This window comes from Carcharodon carcharias, chromosome 10 (assembly GCF_017639515.1).
Source record: "Carcharodon carcharias isolate sCarCar2 chromosome 10, sCarCar2.pri, whole genome shotgun sequence".
NCBI lineage: Eukaryota > Metazoa > Chordata > Chondrichthyes > Lamniformes > Lamnidae > Carcharodon > Carcharodon carcharias.
In genome coordinates, this window is record NC_054476.1 from 112,827,952 (window position 1) to 112,855,481 (window position 27,530).

Here is a 27,530-nt window from a genome sequence, read left to right on the forward strand (position 1 = left end):
ATGTTGTCAACCTACATAACACAACAAGCAAGGTGATGATAGACATAATTTGATTTAAATTCACAAGGCAAGGAGTACCAGATGAAGTCTAATTAATAGTATACAAGTCGCAACCCTTACACAGCTCAGGGAATACAGGCACACGACTTCCAGTCCTCACCTCATCAAATCTCATGGAATAGTGGGGAAAAAAACACTGCTGCGTGTCATAAAACTGATTAAAAAAAATCAAAATATGACATTGTCACAATGTGACAGTCTTTTGGCTTAGACAAGCACATTGTTACAATACAATGTTGCAAAGCATCCAAACAGCAGCTCAAGAATCACTGAGCCAATACAAGTAGCTCATAATTGACTATTTACTTTACTTGGAGGATTTGGAAGTTGTTAGAAAGCTGGTACATACACTTATTCTCACTTACATCTGGCAATGAAGTCGGTGTTCATTATCAAAATGGTCTGCACAAGTTGTTATCTACCAAGAAATCTCAACTGGATCGTGCACCATAAAATCAGACAATACCAACATCGCCAAAACCAGTAAACCACCAATACAACTGGCCTATCACAGGGAAAACCACAAAACAAGGAACCAGTCGATGGAAGAGGCACAAAAAAATAATATAACAAGCCATCCAAAATGAAAACCAATTTTAGGGTTCAACCTGAACCACCTGTCAGAGATGATCCTGTCTGGGAGGTTTACAGAGAAGGGGAGGTAGTGGCGTAGTGGTATTGTCACTGGACTAGTACTCCAGAGACCAAGGGGAATTCTCTGGGGACCCGGGTTCAAATCCCACCATGCAGATGGTGAAATTTGAATTCAATAAAAAATCTGGAGTCTAAAAAGTCAAATGTTGACTATGAAAACGTTGTCAATTGCCGTAAAAACCCATCTAATTTACTAATTCCTTTAGGGGAGGAAATCTGCTATCCTTACCTGGTTTGGCCTACATGTGACTTCAGGCCCACAGCAATGTGGTTGACACTTCACTCAGTTCTCAAGGGGCAATTAGAGATAGGCAATAAATAAGTGACGAATTTTAAAAAAGCAGCGTTTAAAATATGCTGATTGAATACAAGGTAATAAGAGAGTCAATTCAAGGGTTTAGCGCTAGATGGTGGCTCAGAGAATTTGCGGGTTAGTTAAAAAAGAATAAAAATATCTACACGATATAAAGTGACCTCACTTGAGTTATGATCATAGTTAATCTTTGGAAACACAAAAGCAGAATGTTGACTCTTATCAATATAAATGTCAAAGTGCTCATATCTATCAAGTACTGAAATGTAGAATCATTAAAAAATGCCAATTGGGCCAATTGTTGGAATTGAATTACAAAGACTATCCAGGCAGAAAGGTTTAAACAAAAGTGTGATGATACAGCTATAAAAGATGTGACATCTCTTGGTGACAGTTGTTGACCTCATGATATAGTCCTGGAATAAACAATTTTACTTTGAATTTGCAACATCATAGCCTAAAAATCAAATTTTATTTTATAAGAAACATACACAAACATCTTTGCAATCTGCTAATTGTGGCCTCTTATGTATCCCTGATTTTAATCACTTCAGCATTGCCAGTATGCTTTCAGCTACCCAGGCCCTAAGCTCTGAAATATCCCCCCCTAAAATCGTCCACCTCTCGCTCCTCCTTTAAGACGCTCCTTAAAACTTACCTCTTCAACTAAGCTTTTCTGTCTTAATATTTTCTTACATGGTTCATTGTCAAAGTTTGTTCAATAATGCTTCCTTGAAGCAACTTGGGATGTTTTGCCACATCAAAGCCCCTATACAGACTTTCAAAAGACATTTGATAAAGTACCACATACTTGGCTCGTTAGCAAAATTATAGCCCATGGGATAAAATGGGCAGTAACAGCATATATACAAAATGGTTTGAGGAACAGAAAATAGATATTAGTGATGATTGGATATTTTTCAGACTGAAGGAACATCAGCAGTGCTGTTCAGTGCTAAGACCACCGCTATTTCCAAGCTACCTTAATGATTTGGCCTTGGGGGTACAGGGCCCAATTTTGAAATTTTCAGATGACAAAACTTGGAAGTACAGTAAACAGTAGGCAGATTGTAGCAGGCTTCAAGATGACATAGACAGGTTAATGGAATGGGATGAAATTCATACAGAAAAGTGTGAGATAATAAGTTTTGGTAGAAAGAATGAGACAACGCAACAGAAGCTAAATGGTGTAATTATGAAGAGGGTTCAAGAGCAGAGACACCCTATGGGTGGTTGAGCACAAATCTTTGAAGGTGACAAAACAAGTTAACAACTAATAAAGTATATGGGATCTTAGACTTTACAAATAGAGGCAGAGTACGAAATCCAGGAATCCCAGCTAGAACATTGTGTCCAATTGTGGTGTCACACTTTAGGGAGGATGTGAAGCCTTTGGAGAGGGAACAGACAAGCTTCACTAGAATGGTTCCTGGGGTAAGAAATTACAGTTACGTAAATAGAGTAGAAGAGCTGGAGATTTTCTCCTGAGAGCAGTTTAAAATCATGAAACCTTTAGATGAAGAAAATAAAGCGAACCTGTTTGCAATGACTGTCAGGTCAATAACAAGAGGGCACAGGTTGAAGGTGATTGGCAAAAGAAATTGAGGTGACATGAAGAAAATGTCTTTCATTTGGGTTTGGAATGCCAGATTAGGGTGGTTGATATGGATTCTTTTTTTTATTGGTTCATGGGATGTGGGCGTCACTGGCTAGGCCAGCATTTATTGGCCATCACTAATTTTAAGATTCAACCACCTTGCTGTGGGTCTGGTGTCACATGTAGGCCAGAACAGGTAAGGCAGCAGATTTCCTTCCTAAAGGATATCAGTGAGCCAGATGGGTTTTTACCATTAGACCTTTTAATTCCAGATTTTTATGAATTCAATTTTCAGTATCTGCTGTGGTGGGATTCAAACCCGAGTTCCCAGAACATTACCCTGGGTTTCTGGAATACTAGTCCAGTGACAATATCACTATGCAATACCTCTTCTAAAGTAAATTAAATAAATGCTTGTAGAGGAAGATTGCAGGGATATGCAGAAAGAGCAGGGGAGTGGGACCAACTAAACTGCCCTTTGAGTGTATCAGCACAGGCACAATGGACGCCATGCCCACTTTCTGTGTTGTAAGATTCTATGATATAAATGCAAGTTGTTGAAAACTCCCACATAAATATCCCATTGACAATTTCTATTTTAGCTCTTTCCTGTGTTGAGCTTAATTTTGTTCATATTCCTTCACTGTGCACAGTGATAAGACTTAGGGTATTCTAGCCATGTCTTAACATGTAGATTATTTTCTTTACAACATGGTCCAACCTCAAAACTACATTTTACTGACCAAAGTCATTTCTTTTTCCTGTACCTTCTCCTTGTCTCACGAGGGCGGACGGGTTGCACCTGAACCGGAATGGGACCAACATCCTTGCGGGGAGGTTTGCTAGTGCTTTTGGGGAGGGTTTAAACTAACTTGGCAGGGGGATGGGATCCTAAGAGGAGGTTCAGCAGGGGGAGATGCACAGATAAAATTAGAAGAGAGAGCAAGTGAGTCTGGAAGGCATAGAAATTACAGGCCAGATAAGGCACAAAGGAGTTTGGCAAGATTGGATGGTATTTATTTTAATGCAAGGAGTCTGATGAATAAAACAGATGAGTTGAGGGCACAAATTAACACATGGAAGTATGATGTCATTGCTGTCAAAGAGGCATGGTTGAGAGAGGGGCAGGATTGGCAGCTCAATATTCCAGGATATACAGTCTTCAGGAGAGACAGGGAAGGAGGTAAGAGAGGAGGGGGTATCGCAATATCGATCAAGGAATCAATTACATCAGTAAGGAGGGATGACATCTTAGAAGGCTCCTCAAATGAAGCCATATGGGTAGAACTGAAAAACAAAAAAGGAGCAATCACATTGCTGGGAGTGTACCAAAGACCCCCAAATAGTCAGAGAGAAATAGAAGAGCAGATATGTAGGCAAATTTCAGAGAAGTGTAAAAATAATAGGGTAGTAATAGTGGGGGATTTCAATTTTCCCAACATTAACTGGGTTAGTCATAGGTTTAGAGGGAGCAGAATTCTTAAAATGCATCCAAGAGAGCTTTTTAAGCCAGTACATAGAAGGTCCTACAAGAGAGGGGCGGTCCTGGACTTAATTTTAAGGAACGAAGCCAAACAAGTGTTAGAGGTATCAGTGGGGGAGCATTTTACAGATAGAGATCATAACTCCGTTAGATTCAAGGTTGTTATGGAAAAAGACAAGGATGGGCCAGAAATCAGAGTTCTAAATTGGGAGAAGGCCGATTTTAATAAGGTCAGATATGATTTGGCCAGAGCGGACTGGGAGCTACTTTTAGGTAAATCTGCGTCATAGCAGTGGGACTCATTCGAAAAGGAAATAGGGAGAGTACAGGGCCAACATATTCCAGTAAAGATAAAGGGTGGGACCAACAAATCCAGGGAACCCTGGATGTCGAGGGATATACAGCATTGGATAAAGAGAAAAAGGAGGCTTATGGCAGATATCGAGGGTTCAAAACAGCGGAAGCCTTAGAGGACTACAGAATGTTTAAGGGGGAAACTTAAAAAGGAAATTAGGAGAGCAAAAAGGGGTCATGAAAAAACATTGGCAGGTAAAATAAAGGAAAATCCAAAGTTATTTTACAAGTACATTAAGATTTAGAGGATAACTAGGGAAAGTGTAGGGCCCATTAAGGACCATAGTGGTAATTTGTGTGTGGAGCCGAAAGGCATAGGTAGGGTTCTAAATGAATACTTTGTGTCGGTGTTCACAAGTGAGAGGGACGACGTGGGTATGGAAATCAGGCAGAAGGACTGCAATATAATTGAAGAAATTTGCATAGAAGGGGAGGAGGTTCTAAGTGGCCAGGCAGGCTTAAAAGTAGATAACTCTCCGGGCCTGAATGAAATGTATCCCAGGCTGTTGAGGCAAGGGAGGAGATAGCAGGGGCACTGGTAATAATTTTCAATGCCTCTCTGGCCACAGGATAGCTGCCAGAGGACTGGAGGACAGCCAAAGTGGTACCGTTATTCAAGAAGGGAGGAAGGGATAAACCAGGGAACTACAGGCCAGTCAGTCTAACCTCAGTGGTGGGAAAACTATTGGAAGCAATTCTGAGGGACAGAATTAATCTACACTTGGAAAGGCAGGGATTAATCAAGGATAGTCAGCATGGTTTTGTTAAGGGGAGGTCATGCCTGACCAATGTGATTGAATTTTTCGAAGCGGTGACCAGGTGTGTAGATGAGGGCAATGCATTTAACGTAGTCTACTTGGACTTTAGCAAGGCTTTTGATAAGGTCCCGCATGGGAGACTGATAACGAAGGCAAGAGCCCATGGGATCCAAGGCAATTTGGCAAATTGGATCCAGAATTGGCTGAGTGGCAGGAAGCAGAGGGTGATGGTCGAGGGGTGTTTTTGCAACTGGATGCTTGTGTCCAGTGGGGATACACAGGGATCGGTGATGGATCCCTTGCTGTTTGTGGTATATATAAGTGACTTAGACTGGAATGTAGGAGAGTTTATCAATAAGTTCGCAGATGACACGAAAATTGGTGGGGTGGTAAATAGTGAGGATAGCCTTAGATTACAGTAGGATACAAAAGGGCTGGTCAGATGGGTTGATCAGTGTCAAACAGAATTTAATCTGGATAACTGTGAGATGAAGCACTTGGGCAGGACAAACAAGGCACGGGAATACACGATGAATGGTAGGACCCTGGGAAGTACCAAGGATCAGAGGGACCACAGTGTGCACGTCCACTGGTCCCTTAAGATAGCGGGACATGTAGATAAGGTGGTTAAGAAGGCATATGGGATACTTGCCTTTATTAGCCGAGGCACAGAATATAAGAGCAGGGAGGTTATGCTGGAACTGTATAAAACGCTGGTTAGGCCACAGCTAGAGTATTGTGTGCAATTCTAGAATCCGCATTACAGGAAGGATGTGATTGTACTAGAGAAAATGCAGAGGAGATTTACCAGGATGTTGCCTGGGCTGGAGAGTTTTAGTTATGAGGAGAGATTGGATAGACTGGGGTTATTTTCCCTGGAACAGAGGAGGTTGAGGGGGGACATGATTGAGGTGTATAAAAGTATGAGGGGCATAGATAAGGTAGAGGGATTAAGAACCAGGGGGAATAGATTTAAGGTAAAGGGCAGGAGGTTTAGAAGGGATGAGAGGAGGAATTTTTTTCACCCAGAGGGTGGGGGGAATCTGGAACTCACTACCTGAAAGGGTGGTAGAGGTAGAAACCCTCATAACATTTAAGTAATATTTGGATGTGCACTTGCGATGCCATGGCATACAAGGCTATGGGCCTAGTGCTGGAAAATGGGATTAGAATAGTTAGTTATTTGTTTGGCTGGCACAGACTCGATGGGCCGAAGGGCCTTTTTCTATGCTGTAGACGTCTATGACTCCTATGACTCTAAGGTGGGCTGCTAACTTATTGGTAAAATATAGTATTTGTGACGATCTATCTGCGGTGAACCAAAATCAACTGGGATTCATAATGTCTTCCGAATGTCCGTTCGTCCCACCCCATCACCAATCTAAGTTAATGTAAGAATCACAAAGTTGAAATTAAGACTGCTGTCTTTTTCTTCCCCAAGATAAAAGCAAAATACTGCAGATGCTGGAAATCTAAAATAAAAACAGAAAATGCTGGAAAAACTCAGCAGGTCTGGCAGCATCTGTGGATAGAGAAACAGAGTTAATGTTTCGAGTCCATATGACTTCTTCAGACTCGAAATGTTAACCCTGTTTCTCTCTCCACAGATGCTGCCTGGCCTGCTGAGTTTTTCCACTATTTTCTGTTTCTGTTTCAGTCTTTTGCTTCCTTTACCAAAACTGAAGAGAAATGCATTATAATGTGCAATGAATATTCCTCTATTTTAACAAAGTGAGTACTCGGGTTTAATCACTGCAGTTATACAATTCCTTTTCCTAACCCCACTCAGATTCATGATCCCTATATGCCACAATTGACAATAAGACAAAATGTGGATCTCTTCCCAGGCTTCTATCAATAACTTCACTAAGCCCTCACTTAACTGTTTCACCTTAACTTCAGCAAGTTCATGGGGCTGTTAGCTCATTTAACATCACAAGATTCGTTTTGCATTATTTCCCGCTGGTCTGACATAGGGCTGCATAACTCAATTGATGCCATTTTAGTGCAGCCTCTGCTGCTCCCTCTCACTACCAACACTCCAACTTGTGGCCCCTCCTGCTCCCTAACACAACCTCTTGCCGCCGACCCCCTGACCTGTGGCCTCTGCCACTCCCTGTCTTATCCTCTCGCCGAACCTCGCGCTCTCTGACTCTCCTGCTAGCTGCTCCCCTCTCCTGTATCCTCGCTGTGAGTTCAGCGGCAAGAGGCAGGAGAAGCAGCTTCAGTTTCAAGTTCTCTTCATGAGCATTTATAATCAGCTTCATCCCTTTTCGATCAGGAATCTCCTGGTAACAGATCCCTGATCCTGACAATGAGACAATTTACTGAACAATGGATGAATATGCTCGGTACACTGGGCTAGCATATGACTCCTTCCCACCATGGTAAAACTAGTGGGCAGGGCCTTGTTTACTCCACCTCCTCCCGGGCTGAGCAGTTTCCCGTGGCTTTAAAACCCAGGTCAGGGAGGAAAGGAGATTTCTGATCACAAAGCTGATCACAAACCCACTTGAAAAGAATTTACCTCCTGCAAGTTGAAGCTGCTCCTCCTGCTCTCACTGCTCATCTCCAGAGTCCGTGCTCACAGAGAGGGTTCAGGGGAAGGAAGTGGGGAGCAGGAGATTTGGTAAGAGCAAAGGTTGGTGTGAGGTTGGTTTAGGGATGGGCAGGGGCCACAAACCGGAGGGTCGGCAGCAAGAGAGTGAGTTAGGGAGCAAGTCAGAGAGTTGGAGAGAGGAAGGGTCTGCAGCAACCAGGAGGATCAAGTAAGTGGGATGTATGGCAAGCAGGATCAGCAGTGAGCAAAAGATACTAAAAGTAGAAAGTTAACATTTTTAAAAATATTTTTAACTTTATTTTAAAAGTTATTTCATTTATCAATATAGGAATTTAACAATGTAAAGTATTTCAACTTGAAGGGTATCACGTTTTAATGCCTTTTTTTTGATGAGGAGTATCCTACAGAACTGAACTACAATGTTTATGTTGGTTTTAATGGGATAATGTGATTTGCTGAAAGCTGTTTCACTTAAAAAATCGCAATATTCTGGAATGCAACTACAACTTTAAGTGAGATCTTACTGCATTCTGCAACAGACTGCTAGGAGGTGTATTCAGCACTGGTTGGGGTTTTCCCAGCTCTCCTTTAGGAAACCAACTGCTATTGTTTGACATGAGGTCAAGAACTTTGCAGGTTGGACCTTGGCACCCCATGGGTAGTTCAGTGAATGAAGTGCTCTTGTAAGCAGTAATGAAGACTCGCCTGTTTTACGCTTTCGAGTCTTGATGTCAATTACCACAGCTTGAATCTTCTCTGTAAAATGCTTCAGGACAATAACATCATGTGATTCATTTGCGTTGTCTATGTAAACAGTATGAGTGCCTCTACACAACACCTGTATAAAATAAGAGTTTGGATTTTAAAAGCTATACAGGCACAGAACAAAACACAAAATAGTGCTAGCACACAACGCTTATTTCCCTTTAATAAACAATAATTGTGTATGGCTGGCAGAACAACTCAACAGACTTTCACATTTGACAAAACCTCATGTCGCAAGAGACCACTTTCAATTTGACTTGCCTTCTGCTTTTTACTTGTTCTCAACCCAAATTGTCGGCTTCCATATTCACCTAAAAGAATTTGAACCAAAACTTGACCATATGTTGAAGCAGATGAGTTGACATGTTAACTAGCAGCTAATGGACTCTTCTATCATTGGGCTTGAACAGCTAGGTTTGAACAAAACTGATGACCAAATTAGAGTAAGAGATAACCAGCAAGCATCCTAAATTTATATGGTCAGGCTTTCGATTTGCCGCACTGGCTCCATTGCTTCACAACCACATTGTCTACAGTTATTGGCATATAAAATACAAGGAATCATCATCAAGGTTGGAATAATAGTAATGTATGAACTGAAAATTAGAAGGTAATAGTTCAAACCATTAATGATAATTCCAAATGTCTAATAACCCATTTTCCTAATTATTACTCTATACTGATTAGCTTATGATGTCTACCAAGTTATACAATTGGTCAAATTTTTTGAAAACTATTTGGAAGATACGATATTTATCTAGGCCTGTGCTATTCCTAAGAAGGACCTGATACAGTGCCGTTTGTTCAATCTAGTACTCCTTCCCTTATTCTAATACCATTCATTACACTTTAATATGGTGACACCACACAGACTCTACCTCAACCACCAAATTAAAGTGGTTGCTCTTACCTCAGGAAATCCCACCAGAACCAACAATGTGAAGATGTTGGTGCGTTTCAGATGGAATGGCAGCTCGTCGATGCAGCGCTTTGTGAAGGCAGCAATCACTTTCTGCCATTGCAGGCTAGAGTTCAGGTCCCTGAGGATGTCTGCCACTGAAGATGCCCAGTCCAGGCTAATCCTGCTTCAATCAAGAGAAAAGCACAGTGATAAGGCACTTCCCTCTTCAAGAAATACAGACAAGAGATTGCCCCATCCTGCTACATTTGAAGTTTTCTGGACAAGGTTCAAGAATTTAGTAATTGTATGGAACATGAAATATACACGGAATTTTAAAAAAGACGCATTTCTATAGCACCTTCTATGATTTCAGGACATCCCAAAGTGCTTTACAGTCAATGAAACATTTTTGAAGCCTAAGCACTGCTGTAATGTAGGAAGTGCAGCAGCCAATTTCTACACAGCAAGGAAAACAAGAAAATTAACCAGATAATCTTAGTGCTGTTGATTGATGGATTATATATCGGCTGAGACACTGGGGAGAACTCCGCGGCTCTTACCTGAATAGTGCCATGGAATCTTTTATGGACACCTAAAAGGGCAGGCTGGGTCTCAGTTTAACTTCTCATCCAACAGACTTCACTTCAGACAGTGCAGCACTCTCTCGGTACTACACTGGGAGTGTCAGCCTAGGTTTTGTGGCCAAGTCTCTGGAGTGGGGTTTAAACCCACAACCTTTCGACTCAGAGGCACGAGAGGGCTGCAACTGAGCCAAAGCTGACACTTATATAGCAAAAAGGTTAATTAAAAACAATACTTTTTATTAGCTTTCCACTAAGCTGAAACAGATTTTTTTTAAGCTTTGCACCACCCAAAAACAAATCAACTAACAAACTTTACCAGTCCAAGCAGACTGCTCCGAGGCTGAACAAAACCTGTGTCGTCATCCAGCCCGGATGCTTCAGGTTGCCTTCTGCTGTGCTAAGTAACTTCCAAGATGCAAAAAGGACATCCTTTACTGCTGCATCAGCTTCTGCTGGGGAGATTCTCAAAAGCAGCTGTCCAAGCAGTCCCAATGTCAAGTGATAGGTTTCAATCAGCTGCCCTGGATTCTGCATTGCCACTCGAAACAGGAGCTTCAGTACCTGATTCAGGTTTGGTAGGCACATGGTTGAATCCTGTGGGATTGAGGATAACATAAGTCTGCAAATAAATTGGTTTTGAACTTCTAGTGATAATTACTAAAACAGCTACTGAGCTACTGCAAATACAAGGATGTATTTCCCAGTGGTCAGAGGACTTGAGTTATTTGCATAGACTAGCGAAACTTGTCCTTTTTAGCTGCAAAGAAGGTGACTCAATGGTGATCTAGAGGTACAGGATACAAGATACTAAAAGGAATGGGAGAATCTGGAAAACCAAACTAAGTTGTGATATTGTCACTGGGTCAAAAACCTGAAACTCTCTCCTTAACAGCACCAGTGGGTGCACCTACATCACATGGACTGCAGTGGTTCAAGCAGGCTGCTCACCACCACCTTTTCAAGCACAATTAGAGATGGGCAATAAATGCTGGCCTAGCCAGCAACACACTCCTTGAAAGAATTTTTAAAAGGACATGGAGGCAACCAGTTTGAACAGCTGGAGGGCAAACAGAGGATCATTTTAGGACTTCTGAACTGGGTATAGGTGAAAATCTTGCAAGCAATTAAAGAACAGGTCAATGCTGCAACGGGGTAAATGTTGTATACCTGAATAGACAAGACAAAAAGGGCTGCACGGACTTCATCTTATATTGAGATTGTATGGTTTTAAAAACCATGGTTGGGGGAGACTGTGATGTAACGGTAATGTCACTGGACTAGTAATCCAGCGGTCCGGGCTAATGCTCTGGGAACATGGGTTCAAATCCCACCAAGGCAGCCAGTGGAACTTAAATTCAACTAATAAATCTGGAATTGAAAGCTGATCTCAGTAATGGTAACCATGAAACTATAATCAATTGTCATAAAAACCCATCTGGTTCACCAATGTCCTTCAGGGAAGGAAATCTGTCATCCTTACCCGGTCTAGCCTACGTATTATTCCAGATGCACAGCAATGCAGTTGACTCTTAACTGCTTTCTGAAACGGCCTAGCAAGCCATTCAGTTCAAGGTCAATTAAGGATGGTCAACAAATGCTGGCATTGCCAGCAATGACCACATCCTATGAAACAATAAATTTTAAAAAGTTGTACAAGTCCAAACATTCCAAAGTTTAACTTTCTACATTTTCAGCTGCAACTTCTGAAAACAATTCTTGAAATAACATCAGGGCCACCTTCTCATACCAACTCCAATAAACATAAACTTTCAGACAACTAAATAATCAAAAGAAACCAAAATAGCTTCCATTATGTATCTGAGACCTGTTTATTTAATTGTTAAACATAGGAAAGTGTTTCTCAATAAAACAACTTTTGGTTCTTACATTTTTAACAGGAGGCAGCATGGCAGCCAGCAGTCCCAGAATTCTCTCCTGCGAACATTCAGCAAAGACCTGGTCTTGGCTGGGCATGGACTCTTTGGTGTCAGCGTGTACCTTGAAGGAAGTTTTCAATCCATGCAAGTGTACCGCAGCTGATTCCACAGCAGACTCTGGTCCTGAAAAAATTTCCAATAATACAGAACCAACATAAAAGAACTTTCTTTGGTTTCGAAGTCAAGATTGCACTCAGATACTGCACTTCCCTCCTCACCCCGGCAAGAAATATAAAAACAGGCAAAGACCATTCAATCCCCGAGCTTCTTCTGCATTCCAATAGATCATATGCTGATTTGTATTATATTATCCCTTAACACCTTTACAGTGACAGTAACACTTGCAAAAACAATTCTCAGTTTTAAGAAATACTGGTAACGAGGCTGTAATAGCTAAACTGGCTTTCAGTAGCACAAAAAATCAATAAAGAATTTAATCATTAGCCAACAAATAAATGATATTTTGGGTTTTTTTTTTAAATCGTTCACAGGATGTGGGGGTCACTGGTTAGGCCAGCATCTACTGCCCATACCTAATTGTCCTAAGAATATTAAACAATACTTTTCTTTCTAATATCTTGCCGAGAAGACATGAGGAAAAAAAACCGAAAAGAAATTTGTTTCTCTTCCATATTGACTTGTTTTTATTCTGTTTTTTTTTAAAAAAGGACAAATGGCTGGACTAATAAAATGGCTGCAGCTGCCCACATGATTAGAGTTCTGGAGGTTTCTGAGCAATTTAAAAATGGATAAAGGCTAACTCAAACTCCTGGAATGTAACACTCCTCACATTGCATAAACATTCCAGCCAAGCCAACACAAAGGATTAGTAGACAAGATGTCTGCACCAGCCAGCTCTGAACAAAAACAGTGCTACTGGGACTCATCTCCAAAGTTGTGCTAATGGTCCTACAGTTACCTGCATAAACACAATGAGTTTTAAGAAGGGGGCCTCATTAGCTGAACGGCTCAACCCAAAACCACCGTCACATGACCGAGACTTGAGCTGCTTGAATTGCTTTAATTACAAAGATTTTGGATTTTGTCTTCGGTTGCAGTTTAACCTTAGAAGAGAAAACAGGGTTCCAGGCTAGCAGCCTGCCTCTGTCTGCCATCTTCCATCAACAAAGCAACAACAGCAACAGACCTCTGTCCAGGTTTAAATTGCCTGGCTCTCATCTACACTGTTTTCTACTGGAACTTCTTAACTTCAGTACCAGTGCCTACTGCAAAATTGACTCATCTCTATATGCTTCTCCCATTGTGGAAGTCAGCGCTACTAGAAAAGTGCATCACCCCGTATCAGTTTCAGCTGTCTAACCTCTCTGAAGGAATACACCATTGGACTTTTGATTCTGGACTATGGACTCACATGAAACAATAATTCTTATTTTGCCTGTGGTCTTTGCCCTGTACTTCTTTCTTTCCCTTATTGTGTGAATTCTTTTATTGTGTGAATATGTCAGGGTTACGTAGCGACACCCTCTCCCTGCGTTTTGTGTGCGTGTAAAATAAGCTAACCCTCTGAGCTTACTTTATCTTGAGTTTGCTGTGGGGTTATTAATAGAAGATTGGATCACTCCAAAACTAAGGGGTTGGGGAAAATAAGCCACCACTTATAAAGGGGGAAATCAAAAATCAAAAACACCTTTCTGTTTATGATGGGTGGCAGGAAGAGAAATCAGGGCTGCTTTAAACCCCTTCCTGTCAGTAACACTAAGTTTGTTAGTGGAATGAATCTGGCTCTTCTTGTGCCTCTGTGAATAGTTTAATGCAGAATTACCTGTTTTAAGCACCTCCTCAGCTGCTGTAGACACTTGAGTGGCAACCGACTCTGATGCATCAGTAGGAGACAGCTTTGGGGCCGTGTCAGACATAGTGTTGGAAGCAAAAGATGGCTGTCTTTCGCCTGATGGAGATGGCATCACAGACAATGATGGAGTGTGCTCAGGCTGTGAGCCATTGAGCTGCTGTTCAACCTTAGGTCCCTTCGTGGAAAACTCAGTGGAAGATTGCGGTGTGGAAGAAGCACTAACTAGGGAACTGCTACATTTAACTTCATCTTCTGATGATGTGCTACCTGCTGCCAGGCCATTTAACTGACTGGCTGATAAAATTGCTGAGGAACCAGTAGTAGGTGAAGACCCATGATATGATGAAATTGAGTCATGGATCATATTGTCCTTACTGGTCTCAAAGTCCGAAGCATCATCTCTGGATCCAGATACCTCTAGTATCTGTACGCTCTCCCACTCAATGCTGTCAATACTTGCCAAGGTGGCATCACTTTCACTTGATTTTAACTGGAAAAAGACACAAACAGGAATCAGCGACTTTCAACACCACTGCCTTGCATTTATACAGAACTTTCAGCAAAACTGCAAGGGACAAATCAGGAGCATTCAGGCAAAATTTGACAGAGGTACTGGGCCAGGAGATATTGGGCCAGGGTGACCAAAGGTGGTCAAACGGGTAGGTAGGTTTTTAAGAATGTCCTAAAGAACAGACAGGTAGAGAGATTTAAGAAGGGAATTCCAGGGTTTATAGCTGAGGCAACTGAAGATACAGGAGTCAACTTTGCAACAAAGGAAATTGGTGGTGCACAAGAAGTCAACATTGAAGAAGTGCAGAGTAAAACACTGTTAAACTTCATAAAACATGGATGAGGTGCACAGACCCTGCATGGAGGACTGTGCTGGAGTGAAATTAAGTGCCACATTACAAGCTCCATTTTCACAGCCAGAAAATTTGAGTTTTATATAAACCAGCTGGTAATTATATAGCTCCAAAACATGCCATAACCAGACTTTAAAAATTCTGATGAAGTTGAAACTAGCTATGCTATCAAAAACTAGTCCTACAGTTTCAGTCATCTAAATCTCTCAAATGGGCGAAACTTCTTTACCACCCCCTTTATAATGACTGAGTTGTCAAACCATAAAACTTCTGGAAAGTCAGACAAAACTTATTTATTTTAGAGAGGCCATTGATTTAGACCAGCGGTATTCACTACCTCGTGCAACTCTCTTTCCTGTGGCTTGCTTGCTGACCCACCCACTTGTCACTTCCCTCTTAACCGTCCCACTCGCAGTCACTCTCACTCCCTTGTTCACTACATCCCTCTCCAGAGCCCATTCAGGAGAAGGAGGGGCACGACAGCAGGAAGGTCAGTGAGCGAGTGTGAAGCATATGAATATACAAATTAGGAGCAGCAGTAGGCCACTCAGCCCCTCGAGCTGCTCCACTATTCAATAAGATCATGGCTGATCTGAATGTAACCTCAACTCCTTATTCTTGCCTAGCCCCGATAAATATGGGGGTGAAAGGTTATCAATAATCTATCTATATAGCTTTACCTTAAAAATATTCAGAGTCTGCTTTCACTGCTTCCTGAGGAAGAGAGTTCCAAAGACACTCGACCCTCAGAGAAAAAATAATTCATCTTATCTGTCTTAAATGGGTGATGCCTTACTTTTTAAACAGCGAACCCTAGTTCTAGATTCTCCCACAAGAGGAAACATCCCTTCCACATCCACCCTGTCAAGACCCCTCAGGATTTACATGTTTCAATCAAGTCGCCTCTTACTCTTCTAAACTCCAGCAGATACAAGTCTAGTCTGTCCAATCTTTTCTCATAAGACAACCTGCCCATTCCAGGTAGTAACCAGTCAACCTGCTCTGAACTGCTTCTAGTGCATTGACATCTTTCCTTAAATAAGGAGGCCAATATTGTACAGAGTACTTTAGATGTGGTCTCACCAGTGCCCTGTACAACTAAAGTATAAACTCCCCACTCTTGTATTCAATTTCCCTCACAATAAACAATAACATTCTACTAGCTTTGCTAATTACTTGCTGCACCTGCAGTCTAACCTTTTGCGATCCATGCACTAGGACACCCAGATCCCTCCAAATATAACAGCTCTGCAATCTCTCACCGTTTAGGTAGTATGCTTCATTTGTATTCATCCTGCCAAAATGGACAACCTCACATTTTCCCACATTACACTCCATTTGGCAGATCTTTGTCCATTCACCTAACCTATCTATATCCTTTTGAAGCCTCTTTATGTCCTCTTCACAATTTACTTTTTTACCTATCTTTGTGTCATCCGCAAATTTAGCAACCATACCATCCAAATCATTTATATAAATTGTGAGTTAAGGCCCAAGTACTGATCCCGTGGCACACCACTCACCACATCCTGCCAACCAGAAAATGACCCTTTTTTGCCTACTTTGTTTCCTGTTAACTAGCCAATGTTCTATCCATGCCAATATGTTACCCCCTACACCTGAGCTTTTATTTTCCACAATGCCTTCTGAAAAATCTAAGTACAGTACATCTGCCAGTTCCCCTCTATCCACAGCACATGTTACTTCATCAAAAAATTCCAATAAATTGGTTAAACATGATTTCTCTGGCGAGCATGAGGGTCAGTGAGTGGGAAGGATGGCGGGTGGGAGGTAAGTAGAAGGAGTTAGTAAGTTAAGAATTATTAAGAGGATTTTTGGACCAGTTATTCCAAGGCAGCCAAAACGTTTTTAATATAAAATTTACAGGTTAGGAATGTAACCCACCCTTATTACATGGTTTCTTTTGGTAACTTTTTGTTTAGCATGCCATTTTTTAGGAACACATTAGGAGTGCTAAACAAAGGATAGCTGTAAAGTAATTAGAGAATATAAGTAATTAACATATATATTATAAAGACTATCAGTTGCCAAAAGTTTTTAAAAAAAGGAATTGCCACAACCAACAATCAGAAAGGTGCAGTGTACAAGGAAAAGTACAGAAGTTATGCTCAATGCGTATCGAATCTTGGTTAATCACACTTCACATACAGTTACCAACTTTAGTAATAATTTTTTATGTTTTACGTACCAAGAGATAAATCATACTGAATCTGTATTTTTTTTAAATATACTTGCTGCTCGATTAAAATTTTGCAATATCCCCATTGGCCCTCACTATTTTTCTAGTAAATATACCAAATTAGTCTATAATTCTCATTTATATTTATTCAGGCTGCTTGCAATAAATCCACCCAGAGTATATTGCAGCAATACAGTTAGTTAACTCTAACTCAAAGTCCAGAAACAAACATGCTACTCTTAAACATAACCCCAACATCTTCAGGGGATCTACATAAATCATTGATATTCATCACCAACATTCAGCTTCTCCACACTGCAAAATATTTAATTTTGGGTAGTTAAAGCGCATTGTAACATTTTTTTCCTTGCTGAAGCTGCTCTGTCAAGAATCAACAGAATCAACTGTGTAATATGAGCCCAAAAATTATTAAACACGATAGGTGTCTAGACACCACCGCACACTTTAGACGGCTAAACCGTTCAAGTAGTCCAAAGTAAATTAGATTTCCTTGGTCTGGTTACCGAACATAAATTTTTCCCAACTAGCAATTCTACCTTCTTTCGGATTTTGTCGCGACTGCACTTAACAGCTTCCTCTCCATCTCTGGAATGAGTATCGGACAAAACTGCTTTCTGGTTATCGCCAGGAGTGGATTCCTAAAGAGGAAGAAAAGATGATAAGCAAGGTTCAGTTGCTACTTCACTATTAAAAAAAACATCTAAGAGTTAGTTTGAGAAAGTCACTAAATGTTAATACACTGGTTGCAAACAATTTAGTAAATATGATGTTTTTGGTGAGGTTAAAGCTGATGAATGAAGAAGCACTGGTTCCTGAAGAACAACATAAGGAAGAGGAGTAGTAAATCATTTGCTCCATCGAGCCTGCTCGACCATTCAATATGATCATGGCTGATTTTGGGCTTTAACTCTACTTTCCTGCCTGCTCCCCATATCCCTTAATTGCCTGAGAGATCAAAAATCTGTCTATCTCAGCCTTAAGTGTACTCAACGACAGCACATCCAAAACCCTCTGGGGTAGAGAATTCCAAAGATTCACAAACATTTGAGTGAAAAAATCTTTCCTTGTCTCAGTCCTAAATCATCGGTTCCTTACCTTGTGACTGTGCCCCCTTGTTTGAGGTTCTCCAGCCAGGGGAAACAACCTCTGTGCCTACCCTGTCAAGCCCCTTAATAATCTTGAATGTTTCCAATGAGATCACCTCTCAGTCTTCTAAACACCAGATACTTCAGACCCAATTTACTCAGCCTCTCATCATAGGACAACACTTTCATTCCAAGGGCCAAACTAGTAAACCTTGATTGTACAGTCTCCAATTCAAGTATATACATCTGTAAACATGGAGTCAAAACTGCACAGTATTCCAGGTGTGCTCTCACCAAAGCCCAATTTTAGCAAGACTTCTCTATTCTTGTATTCCAATCTCCTGGCAAGAAAGGCTAACATGTCATTTGCCTTCCTAATTGCTTACTCTGCCTGCATAGTAACTTTGTGCTCCTTGTACGGTACACGCAAGTATCCAGGTGTCATTCAGTCAGCAGTACCTGGAGGAGACTGAGAGAAGAGGACCCTGGGACGGGACATGCAGTCAGCAGCACCTATTGGATCTAGCATCTAGTCTATACTCAAGTAGAAGTAAGGGTAAAATAAAAGCAAGGGTCCATATTCTATTTAGTTAAGATATGTCTGGGGAACTCAGTCCCTTGATTTGCACATCCTGTGCTATGTGGGAAATCCTAGATGCTCCTGGTGGTCTGGATGACCACATGTGCAGGAGGTGCCTCTGACTGGAGCAACGCGAGCTCTGGATTTTGGAGCTTGAGTGGCAGCTGGGGGCACTACGGTGCATTCAAGAGGCTGAGAGGTTCATGGACAGCACGTTTCAGGACGTGGTCACCCCACAGCTTAAGGAAGTACAAGCAGAGAGGGAATGGGTGACCACCAGATAGAAGGGGACCAGGAAGGTAGTGAGGGATTCCCCTGAGTGCATCTCGCTCGCAAACCGTTTCTCAGCCTTGGAAAACAGGGAAAGTGACGGTTCCTTTATGGAGGCCAACCAGAGCCAAGGCCATGGCACTGTGGGTGCCCAGCTGCTCAGGGGGATAGGAAGTGTGGAAGGGAAATAGTGGTAGGGGATTCATTAGTGAGGGGAATAGACAGGTGCTTCTGCAGCCATAGACGTGACTGCAGGATGGTATGTTGCCTCCTGGGTGCCAGGGTCAAGGATGTCACGGAACAGCTGCAGGGCATTCTGAAGAGGGAGGGTGAACAGCCAGAGTCGTGGGCCATGTTGGGACCAATGACAAAGGAAGAAAGAGAAATGAGGTCCTGCAAGCAGACTTTAGGGAGTTTAGTAGTAAATTGAAAAGCAGGACTCTGGCACCTCACTTGTGGCCATAGAGGATTTGAAAATTACTGGCAGGGCCCCTGATATCTGTTCCCTTGCCTCCCTCAACAGCCTGGGATACATCTCATCCAGGGCTGCAGATTTATCCAGATAGTAATCTCTGGATTACTTCCGGTGCCACGCAGTTGTGAGTATAGGAACGGAAGGATACAGCAGATGAATGCGTGGTTAGAGAGATGGTGCAGGAGGGAGGGCTTTAGATTTCTGGGGCACTGGGGCCATTTCTGGGGGAGGTGGAACCTGTACAAGTTGGATGGGTTATATCTGAACAGAAACGGGACCAACATCCTCACGGGGAGGTTTGCTAATGCTGTTGGGGCGGATTTAAACTAAATTGGCAGGGGGATGGGATCCTGAAAAGTAGTTCAGAGAAAAGAGAAACTAAAATGGAATTAGAAGTTAAAACTCTAGTGAGTGAGTCTGGAAGGCAGAGGAAACATAGGCTAGATAAGGAAAAAGTGAGAGTTTGGCAAGGCTAAATGGAATATATTTTAATGCAAGGAGCCCAAGGAATAAGACAGACGGGCTGAGGGCACAGATAGGCACATGGGAGTATGATATCATAGCTATGACCGAGACTTGGCTAAAAGGGCAGGATGGGCAGCTCAACATTCCTGGTTATAGGGTATTCAGATGAGATGGGGGGGGGTCACAATATTGATCAATGCATCAATTATAGCAGAGAGGAGGGATGATGTCTTGGAAGGATCATCAAATGAGGCCATATGGGTAGAAGTAATAAAACACAAAAGGGGCAAACATGCTGTTGGGTGTATACTATAGGCCCCCAAACAGGGAGAGATAGGGGGTCAAATATGTAATCAAAATTTCAGAGAAATGTAACAATAAGGCAGTAATAGTAGGGGATTTTAACTACCTAAATATTAACTGGTATCGTTTGTATGCAAGGTAGGGGGAGAGCAAAATTCTTAAGTTGCATCCAGGAGAACTTTTTTGGCCAGTACATAGAAGGCCCAAAAGGGAGGGGACAGTTCTGGACTTAATATTTGGAAACGAGCCCAGGCAGGTGGAAGGCATAACAGTCGGGGAACATTTTGGAGATAGTGACCATAACTCAGTTAGGTTTAGGATAGTTATGGAAAAGGATAATTTTGGGCCAGGAATAAAAGTCCTAAACTAGGAAAAGTCTAATTTTACTAAAATGAGATATGGTTTGGCCCAAGTGGACTGGGCTACTTGCAGATAAAACTGCGTCAGGTCAGTGGGGGACATTCAAGGAGCTAATAGTGAGAGTACAGGGCAAATATGTTCCCTTAAAGGCAAAGGGGGGGGGAATCAAGTCTGGAGAGCCCTGGATATCAAGGGACATAAAGGTTAGGATTAAGAAAAAAAAGATTATTGCAGATACCAAGGGCTCAATACACCAGAGTCCCTAGGGGAGTACAAAAAGTGCAGGAGGGACTTAAAAAGGAAATTAGGAAAGCTAAGAGAGTTCATGAGAAAGCATTGGTATGTAGAATAAAGAAAAGCCCAAAGGGGTTTTTTAAATGTATAAAGAGCAAGAGAATAACTAGGGTAAAAGTAGGGCCAATTAGGGACCATAGAGGTAATTTGCGTGTGGAGCTGGAAAACGTGGGTACAGTCCTCAATGAATATTTTGCATTGGTCTTCACAATGGAAAAGGGTGGAGGACTGTGAAATATTAGAAGAAATTAACAGAGAGAGAGGGGGTTTAGCAGTCTTAAAAGTGGATAAATCTGCAGGCCCAGACGAGATGTATCCCAGACTGTTGAGGGAGGAAAAGGGAGAGATATCAGGGGCCCTGCCAGTATTTTTCAAATCCTCTACGGCCACAGGTGAGTTGCCAGGGGACTGCTAACATTGTCCCACTATTAAAAAAGGAGAAAGGGAAATTACAGGCCAGTCAGTCTAATCTCAGTGGTGGGGAATTCTAAAAAGAGTTCTGAGGGATAGAATATATCTGCACTTAGAGAGACACAGATTAATCAGGGATGGTCAGCATGAATTTGTTAAGGGAAGCTCATGTTTAACAAATCTGATCGAATTTTTTTGAAAAGGTAACCAGGAGTGTTAATGAAGGTAATGCATTTGATGTGGACTTTAGCAAGGTTTTGATAAGGTCCCTCATGGCATACTGGTCAAGAAAGTAAGAGTCCACGGATCCAAAGCAAAGTGGCACATTGGATCCAAAATTGGCTGAGAGGCAGGAAGCAGAGGGTGATGGTAGAGGGATGCTTCTGTGACTGGAAGTCTATTTCCAGTGGGCTCCGCAGGGCTCAGTGCTGGGGCCATTGCTGTTTGTGGTGTACATAAATGATTTGGAATTAAATGTAGGAGGTATGAACAAGAAGTGACATGAACGGGTGACATGAAAATTGGTAGGGTGGTAAATAGTAAGGAGGATAACCGTAAACTGCAGGAGATCATCAATGGACTGGTCAGATGGGCAGAGCAGTGGCAAATGGAATTCAACACGGAAAAGTGAGAGGTAGCACAATTGAGGAGGGCTAATTAGGCCAGGGATTACACTTTGAATGGTAGGACCCTGGAAAGTACTGAAGTTCAGAGGGACCTTGCTGTGCATATCCACAGATCCCTGAAAGTAGCAGGGCAGGTAGATAAGGTGGTTAAGAAGGCATATAGGATACTTGCCTTTACTAGCCAAGGCATAGAATACAAGAGCAGAGAGGTTATGCTGGAACTGTTGCAATACTGGTTCGGCCACAACTGGAGTATTGCATGCAGTTCTGGTCACCACATTATAGGAAGGACGTGATTGCACTGGAGAGGGTGCAGAGGAGATTTACCAGGATGCTGCCTGGCTGGAGGGTCTGAGCTATGAAGAGAGATTGGATAGGCTGGGGTTCTTTTCCCTGGAGCAGCAAAGGTTGAGAGGGGATTTGGTAGAGGTGTATAGTATTATGAGAGGCATTGATAGGGTGGATAGGAAGGCACTTTTTCCATTAGTAGAGGGGTCAATAACCAGGGGGAATAGGTTAAGGTAAGAGGTAGGAGGGAGTTGAGGAGAATTCTTTTCACCCAGAGGGTGGTGGGAGTTTGGAACTCTCTGCCTCAAAGGATGCTTGAGTCAGAAACTCTCATAATATTTAAGAACTATTTAGATATTCATTTGTGTTGCCATAGCCTCCAGGGCTATGGGCCAAGCATTGGAAAATGGGATTAGTGTAGTCAGATCTCTGTCAGCTGGCATGGACACGATGGGCTGAATGGCTTCCTTCTGTGCTGTAAACATCTGAGTCTGTTGTCCTATGTATTAACCTTTTGTGTGGCACGTTATTGAATGCATTTTGGAAATCCAAGCATACTACATCCACTGGTTCCCTTTTATCCGCCCTACTAGTGACATCCTCAAAAAACTCTCAAACTTTTTTTTATTCATTCATGGGATGTGGGCATCACTGGCTAGGCCAGCATTTATTGTCCATCCCTAATTGCCCTTGAAAGTGTGATGGTGAGCTTGTCGTACAGAATTTATCTTTCACAAAACTATGCTGACTTGTTCTAATCATATTATGCTTTTCTAAGTGCATTGTCAAGACCTCCTTAATAATAGATTCCATCACTTTCTTGATGACTGTCAGGCTAATTGGCCTTTAGTTCCCCGTTTTCTCTCTCCTTTATTGAAAAGAAGTATTACATTTTCTAACTTCCAATCTGCTGTGACCGTTCCAAGATCTAGGGAATTTTGGAACATCATAATCAGCTTGTCCATTATCTCTGCAGCTATCTCTTTTAAAGCCCTAGGGTGTAGGCCATCAGATCCTGGGGATTTGCTGGATTTTAATCCCTTAAATTTCTCCAGTACATTTCCTATGCTGATATTAATTGCCTTAAGTTCTTCACTCTGATGATCCCCATGGTTACCTCCTTTTTCTGGTATATAATTTGTGTCTTCTACTGTGAAGACAGTCAAAAAATATTTGTTCAAAGTCTCTGCCGTTTCTTCATTGCCAATGATAATTTCTCCCGCCTCTACCTCTAAGGGGGCCCAAGTTTACTTTAGCTACTCTCTTTTTATATACTTGTAAAAGCTCATACAATCTGTCTTCACATTCCTGGCTAGTTTAATCTCATATTCTATTTTGACCCTTTTTATTAACCTTTTGGTGGCCCTTTGCTAGTTTCTAAAAAAACTTCCAATCCTCAGACTTACTACTATTCTTTGCAACATTTATAAGCCTCTTCTTTTAATCTAATACTATCTTTAACCTCCCAAGTAAGCCACAGATAGGTCATTCTCACTGAGTTTTAATTTTTCAATGGAATGGGCTTTTGTTGAGCATTTCAAATTGTTTCTTTAAATGTTTCCCATTGTTTATTTATCAGCATACCTTTTAGTCTATTTATTCAATCAACCTTGGCCAGCTCTCCCCTCATACCTATGTAATTGGCTTTAAGTTTAAGGTTCTTGTTTGTGAATGGAGTACATCACTTTCAAACTTCATTTGAAATTCGAATATATTATGATCACTATTTCCCAGTGGATCTTTTACAATGACATTACTGATTAACCCTGCCTCACTGCCCAATAATAGAGATTTAAAATAGCTTTATCTCTAGTTGCTTCAGCAACATATTGCTCCAGGAAACTGTCATGAATGCATTCTACAGACTCACTTCCAGGCCACTTTGCCAATTTGGTTGGTCCAGTCTGTATGGAAAGACTGTAGCCCGAGTTTTGCAATTTTATGAATAACTTGCATTTATATAGCACCCTCAATGCAGTTAAACATCCCAAGGCACGTCAAAGAGCATTATCCAACAAAGCTTTTACACCAAGCCACACTAGATGATATTACGACAGGTAACCAAAAGCTTGGTCATAGAGGCAGGTTTTAATGAGAGTCTGAAAAAGAAGGATGAGGCAAAGGGGTTTACATAAGAACCAGGAGCAAGAGTGCAATTCAGCCCCTCGAGCCAGCCTCACCATTCAATATGATCATGGCTGATCTATTTTCGGCCTCAACTCCAATTTCTTGCCCTCTCCCCATAGCCTTTCAACCTGTTACTAATTAAAACTCTGTCTATCTCCTCCTCAAATTTATTCAGCAACCCAGCATCCACTGCACTCTGGGGTAGTGAATTCCACAGATTCATGACCCTTTGAGAAAAGTAATTCCTCCTCATCTCTGATTTAAATCTATCATCCCTTAGCCTAAAACTATGGCCTCTTGTTCTAGAATGACCCACAAGAGGAAACATCTACTTTGTCTATCCCCTTTAGCATCTTATATACCTCAATTAGATCTCCTCTCATCCTTCTAAACTCTAGCGAGTATAGGCCTAAACTGCTCAAACTCTCCTCATAAGACAAGCCCCGCATCTCTGGAATCAATCTAGTGAACCTCCTCTGAACTGCCTCCAATGCAACTACATCCTTCTTCAAGTAAGGGGACCAAAACTGTGCACAGTACTCCATGTGTGGTCTCACCAATGCCTTGAAGAGTTGCAACATCACTTTCCTACTTTTATACTCTATTCTTTTAGTAATAAATGTCAAAATTCCGTTTGCCTTCCTTATTACCTGCTGTACTTGCATACTAGCTTTCAGCGATTCATGCATGAGGACACCCAGGTCCCTCTGCATTGAAGCATTCTGAAGTTTCTCTCCATTTAAACAATAAGTCGCCTCTTTATTCTTCCGACCAAAATGGATAACCTCATCTTATCCACATTAAACTGCATCTGCCAAATTTTGGCCCATTCACCTATCCTGTCCATATCCATTTGTAAATTTCTTATTTCTTCATTGCAACTTATTTTCCCACCTATTTTGGTGTCATCTGCAAACTTAGCTATAGTACCTTCTATCCCTGAATCCAAGTCATTAATATAGATTGTAAATAGTTGGAAGAGAGGGAATTCCAGAGCTTAGGGCCTAGGCAACTCAAGGCACAGCCACCAATGAGTGATTAAACTCGGCGACGCACAAAAGGCCAGAATTGGTGGAGCGCAGAGATCTTAGGGGCTGTAAGGCTGGAGGAGATTACAGAGTTATGGGGGGCAAGGCTATGGAGGTACTTGAAAACAAGGATGAGAATTTTAAAATTGTGGCTTGCTTGACTGGGCACCAATGTAAATCAGTAAGCATAGACAGCATGAGTGAGTGCAACAGTGAGAGTTAGGACATGGACAGCAGGATTTTGAATGACCCCAAGTTTACCAAGGGTAGAACAAGGGAAGCTGGCCAGGAGTGTGCTGGATTGATCAAATCTAGAGGTAACAAAGACAAGGTTAAGCATTTCAGCAGCAGGTACGCTGAGGCAAAGGTGGAGCCAAGCGATGTCACGTAAGTGGAAATAAGCTATCTTAGTGATGGTGCCGATATGTGGTAGGAAGTTCATCTCAGGGTCAAATACAATACCAAAGTTGTGAACCTCATATAGTTGCCAGAGAGAGGGCTGGAGTCTGTGGAGAGGAACTGGAATTTATGGCTGGGACCAAAGACAGTGGCTTCTGTCTTCCCAATACTTAGTTGGAGGAAATTACTGCTCATTCAGTACTATATGTCAGACATGCAGTCTGAAAATTTAGAGACAGTGGAGGGATCGAGAGAGGCGATGCTCTGGTAGAGTTGGGTATCATCAGCAAAAGTGGAAGCTGACTGTGGTTTTGGATGATGTCGCCAAGGGACAGCATTAGGATGAGAAATAGGAGGGAGTCAAGGACTGATCCTTGGAGAACATCATAAGCAACTGTGCAGGAGCAGGAAGAGAAGCCACTGCAGGTGACTCTCAGGCTGCAACCTGTTAGTTAAGAATGAACCCAGGCAAATGTAGGCCCACCCAGCTCGACAACAGTGGAGATGCGTTGGACAAGAACGTCAGAAGTTGTAGGTAGATGAAGGAGGACGACGAGAGATAGTTTACCTTTGTCACAATCGACGAGGATGTCATTTGCGTTCACTGACATTAGAATTGTGAAACTGAGAGCAACTTTTGGTGTACATGGGCAATTAAATGTGGAAGTCAACAAGCTGTTCTCTGTGATTCCCTGTTCCTCTACAGGTTATACTGTTAAGGTCCCCACAGATGGAGATTTTCTGAAATCACTTGAGTTGATGTACATGTCCACTTTCACATCAATAGTCATGGTGTAAAGACTCTCAAAAATTTTACTTCTTGTTAAGTTCACAATTAATGCTCAACAACTTCTGACCCTAAAAAAATGAATTTATATCTGTGGAGTGTCAAACTTCACGTGGAAATAAAATCCAGATTTTTATATATTTTTTAAAGTTTATGAGCATTTCAGCTTGTACCTTAATCCCATGTATACACCCCAAGCTTTATTTTGTTGTCTGTAAATGGCCAAAAAAATGAAGGAAATCATTTTGGTTTGCTGACTGTGCAAATTCGTTGTAATTGGCTGCTAACCTTGCTTGCTGACATCATTGTTGCTAAATGCAGGAGATATTGAAACATATAAGAATATAAGATCCTGAGGGGTCTTGACAGGGTGGATGTGGAGAGGATGTTTCCTCTTGTGGATGAATCTAGGACTAGGGATCACTGTTTACAAATAAGGGGCTGCCCATTTAAAACAGAGATGAGGCAAATGTTTTTCTCCCAGAAGGTTGAGTGTCTTTGGAACTCTCTTCCTGAATAGGTGGTGGAAGCAGAATCTTTGAATATTTTTAAGGCAGAGGTGCATAGATTCTTGGTAAGCAAGGTGGTGATAGGTCATCAGGGTAGGTGGCATGCAGATTTCAGGTTACTATCAGATCAGCCACGATTTAAGCAGGCTCAAGGGCTGAGTGGCCTTCTGCTCCTTGTTCGTCTGAGGTCCCCTGGAGCTGACACTGGAACGAAAGTAACAATGGGAAAGGGGAAATCCATGCCACAGAAAATCACTAGATCTTTGTGAGCAACTTTCTTTGAGATCAGAAGCGAGTGCCATCACATTATTGCTGACTAAAAACCAGGGCCATTGTTCTTCTTTAAAGCCAGTGACAGTTATCAAATACAGATCAGGGGATGGTGCCCATTCAGAGCTCCTACCAGACTACCTGAATAATGTGTTAACTTCCTTTCTGGAACAGCATTGCCCATCCACCACAAACTACAAGCAGCTTTGGCTCATCAAGCTGCATCAGCAGGACCTTTACTGAAGGAGCCCACAGTCATTCCACTAACTGGCTTGAACAGGGAGTGAAGAGATTTTCATCAGATCGATATGATCTAGTTTAGGAAAGAGGCTTCAAAAGATCAAAGGCTAGCATTTTAGTTCTGGCATAGAAAAGCTTTGAACAAAGCAT

General features: G+C 41.9%; 1 protein-coding gene across 3 annotated transcripts in view; it reads right to left on the reverse strand.

Moving 5' to 3' along the window:
- The window catches only part of zzef1 (zinc finger, ZZ-type with EF hand domain 1), a 285,136-nt gene that overhangs the window by 81,674 nt on the left and 175,932 nt on the right, over nucleotides 1–27,530 (reverse strand). For 2 of the 3 annotated variants that reach the window (XM_041196874.1, XM_041196876.1), the window contains exons 38-43: nucleotides 17,400–17,501; nucleotides 13,750–14,269; nucleotides 11,917–12,089; nucleotides 10,346–10,623; nucleotides 9,455–9,629; nucleotides 8,485–8,617 (exon numbers count right to left, since the gene is read on the reverse strand). In XM_041196874.1, the coding sequence (XP_041052808.1) occupies nucleotides 8,485–8,617; nucleotides 9,455–9,629; nucleotides 10,346–10,623; nucleotides 11,917–12,089; nucleotides 13,750–14,269; nucleotides 17,400–17,501 (1,381 nt within the window). The remainder of the gene's footprint in view (nucleotides 1–8,484; nucleotides 8,618–9,454; nucleotides 9,630–10,345; nucleotides 10,624–11,916; nucleotides 12,090–13,749; nucleotides 14,270–17,399; nucleotides 17,502–27,530) is intronic. The other variant, XM_041196875.1, reaches the window with a different exon arrangement.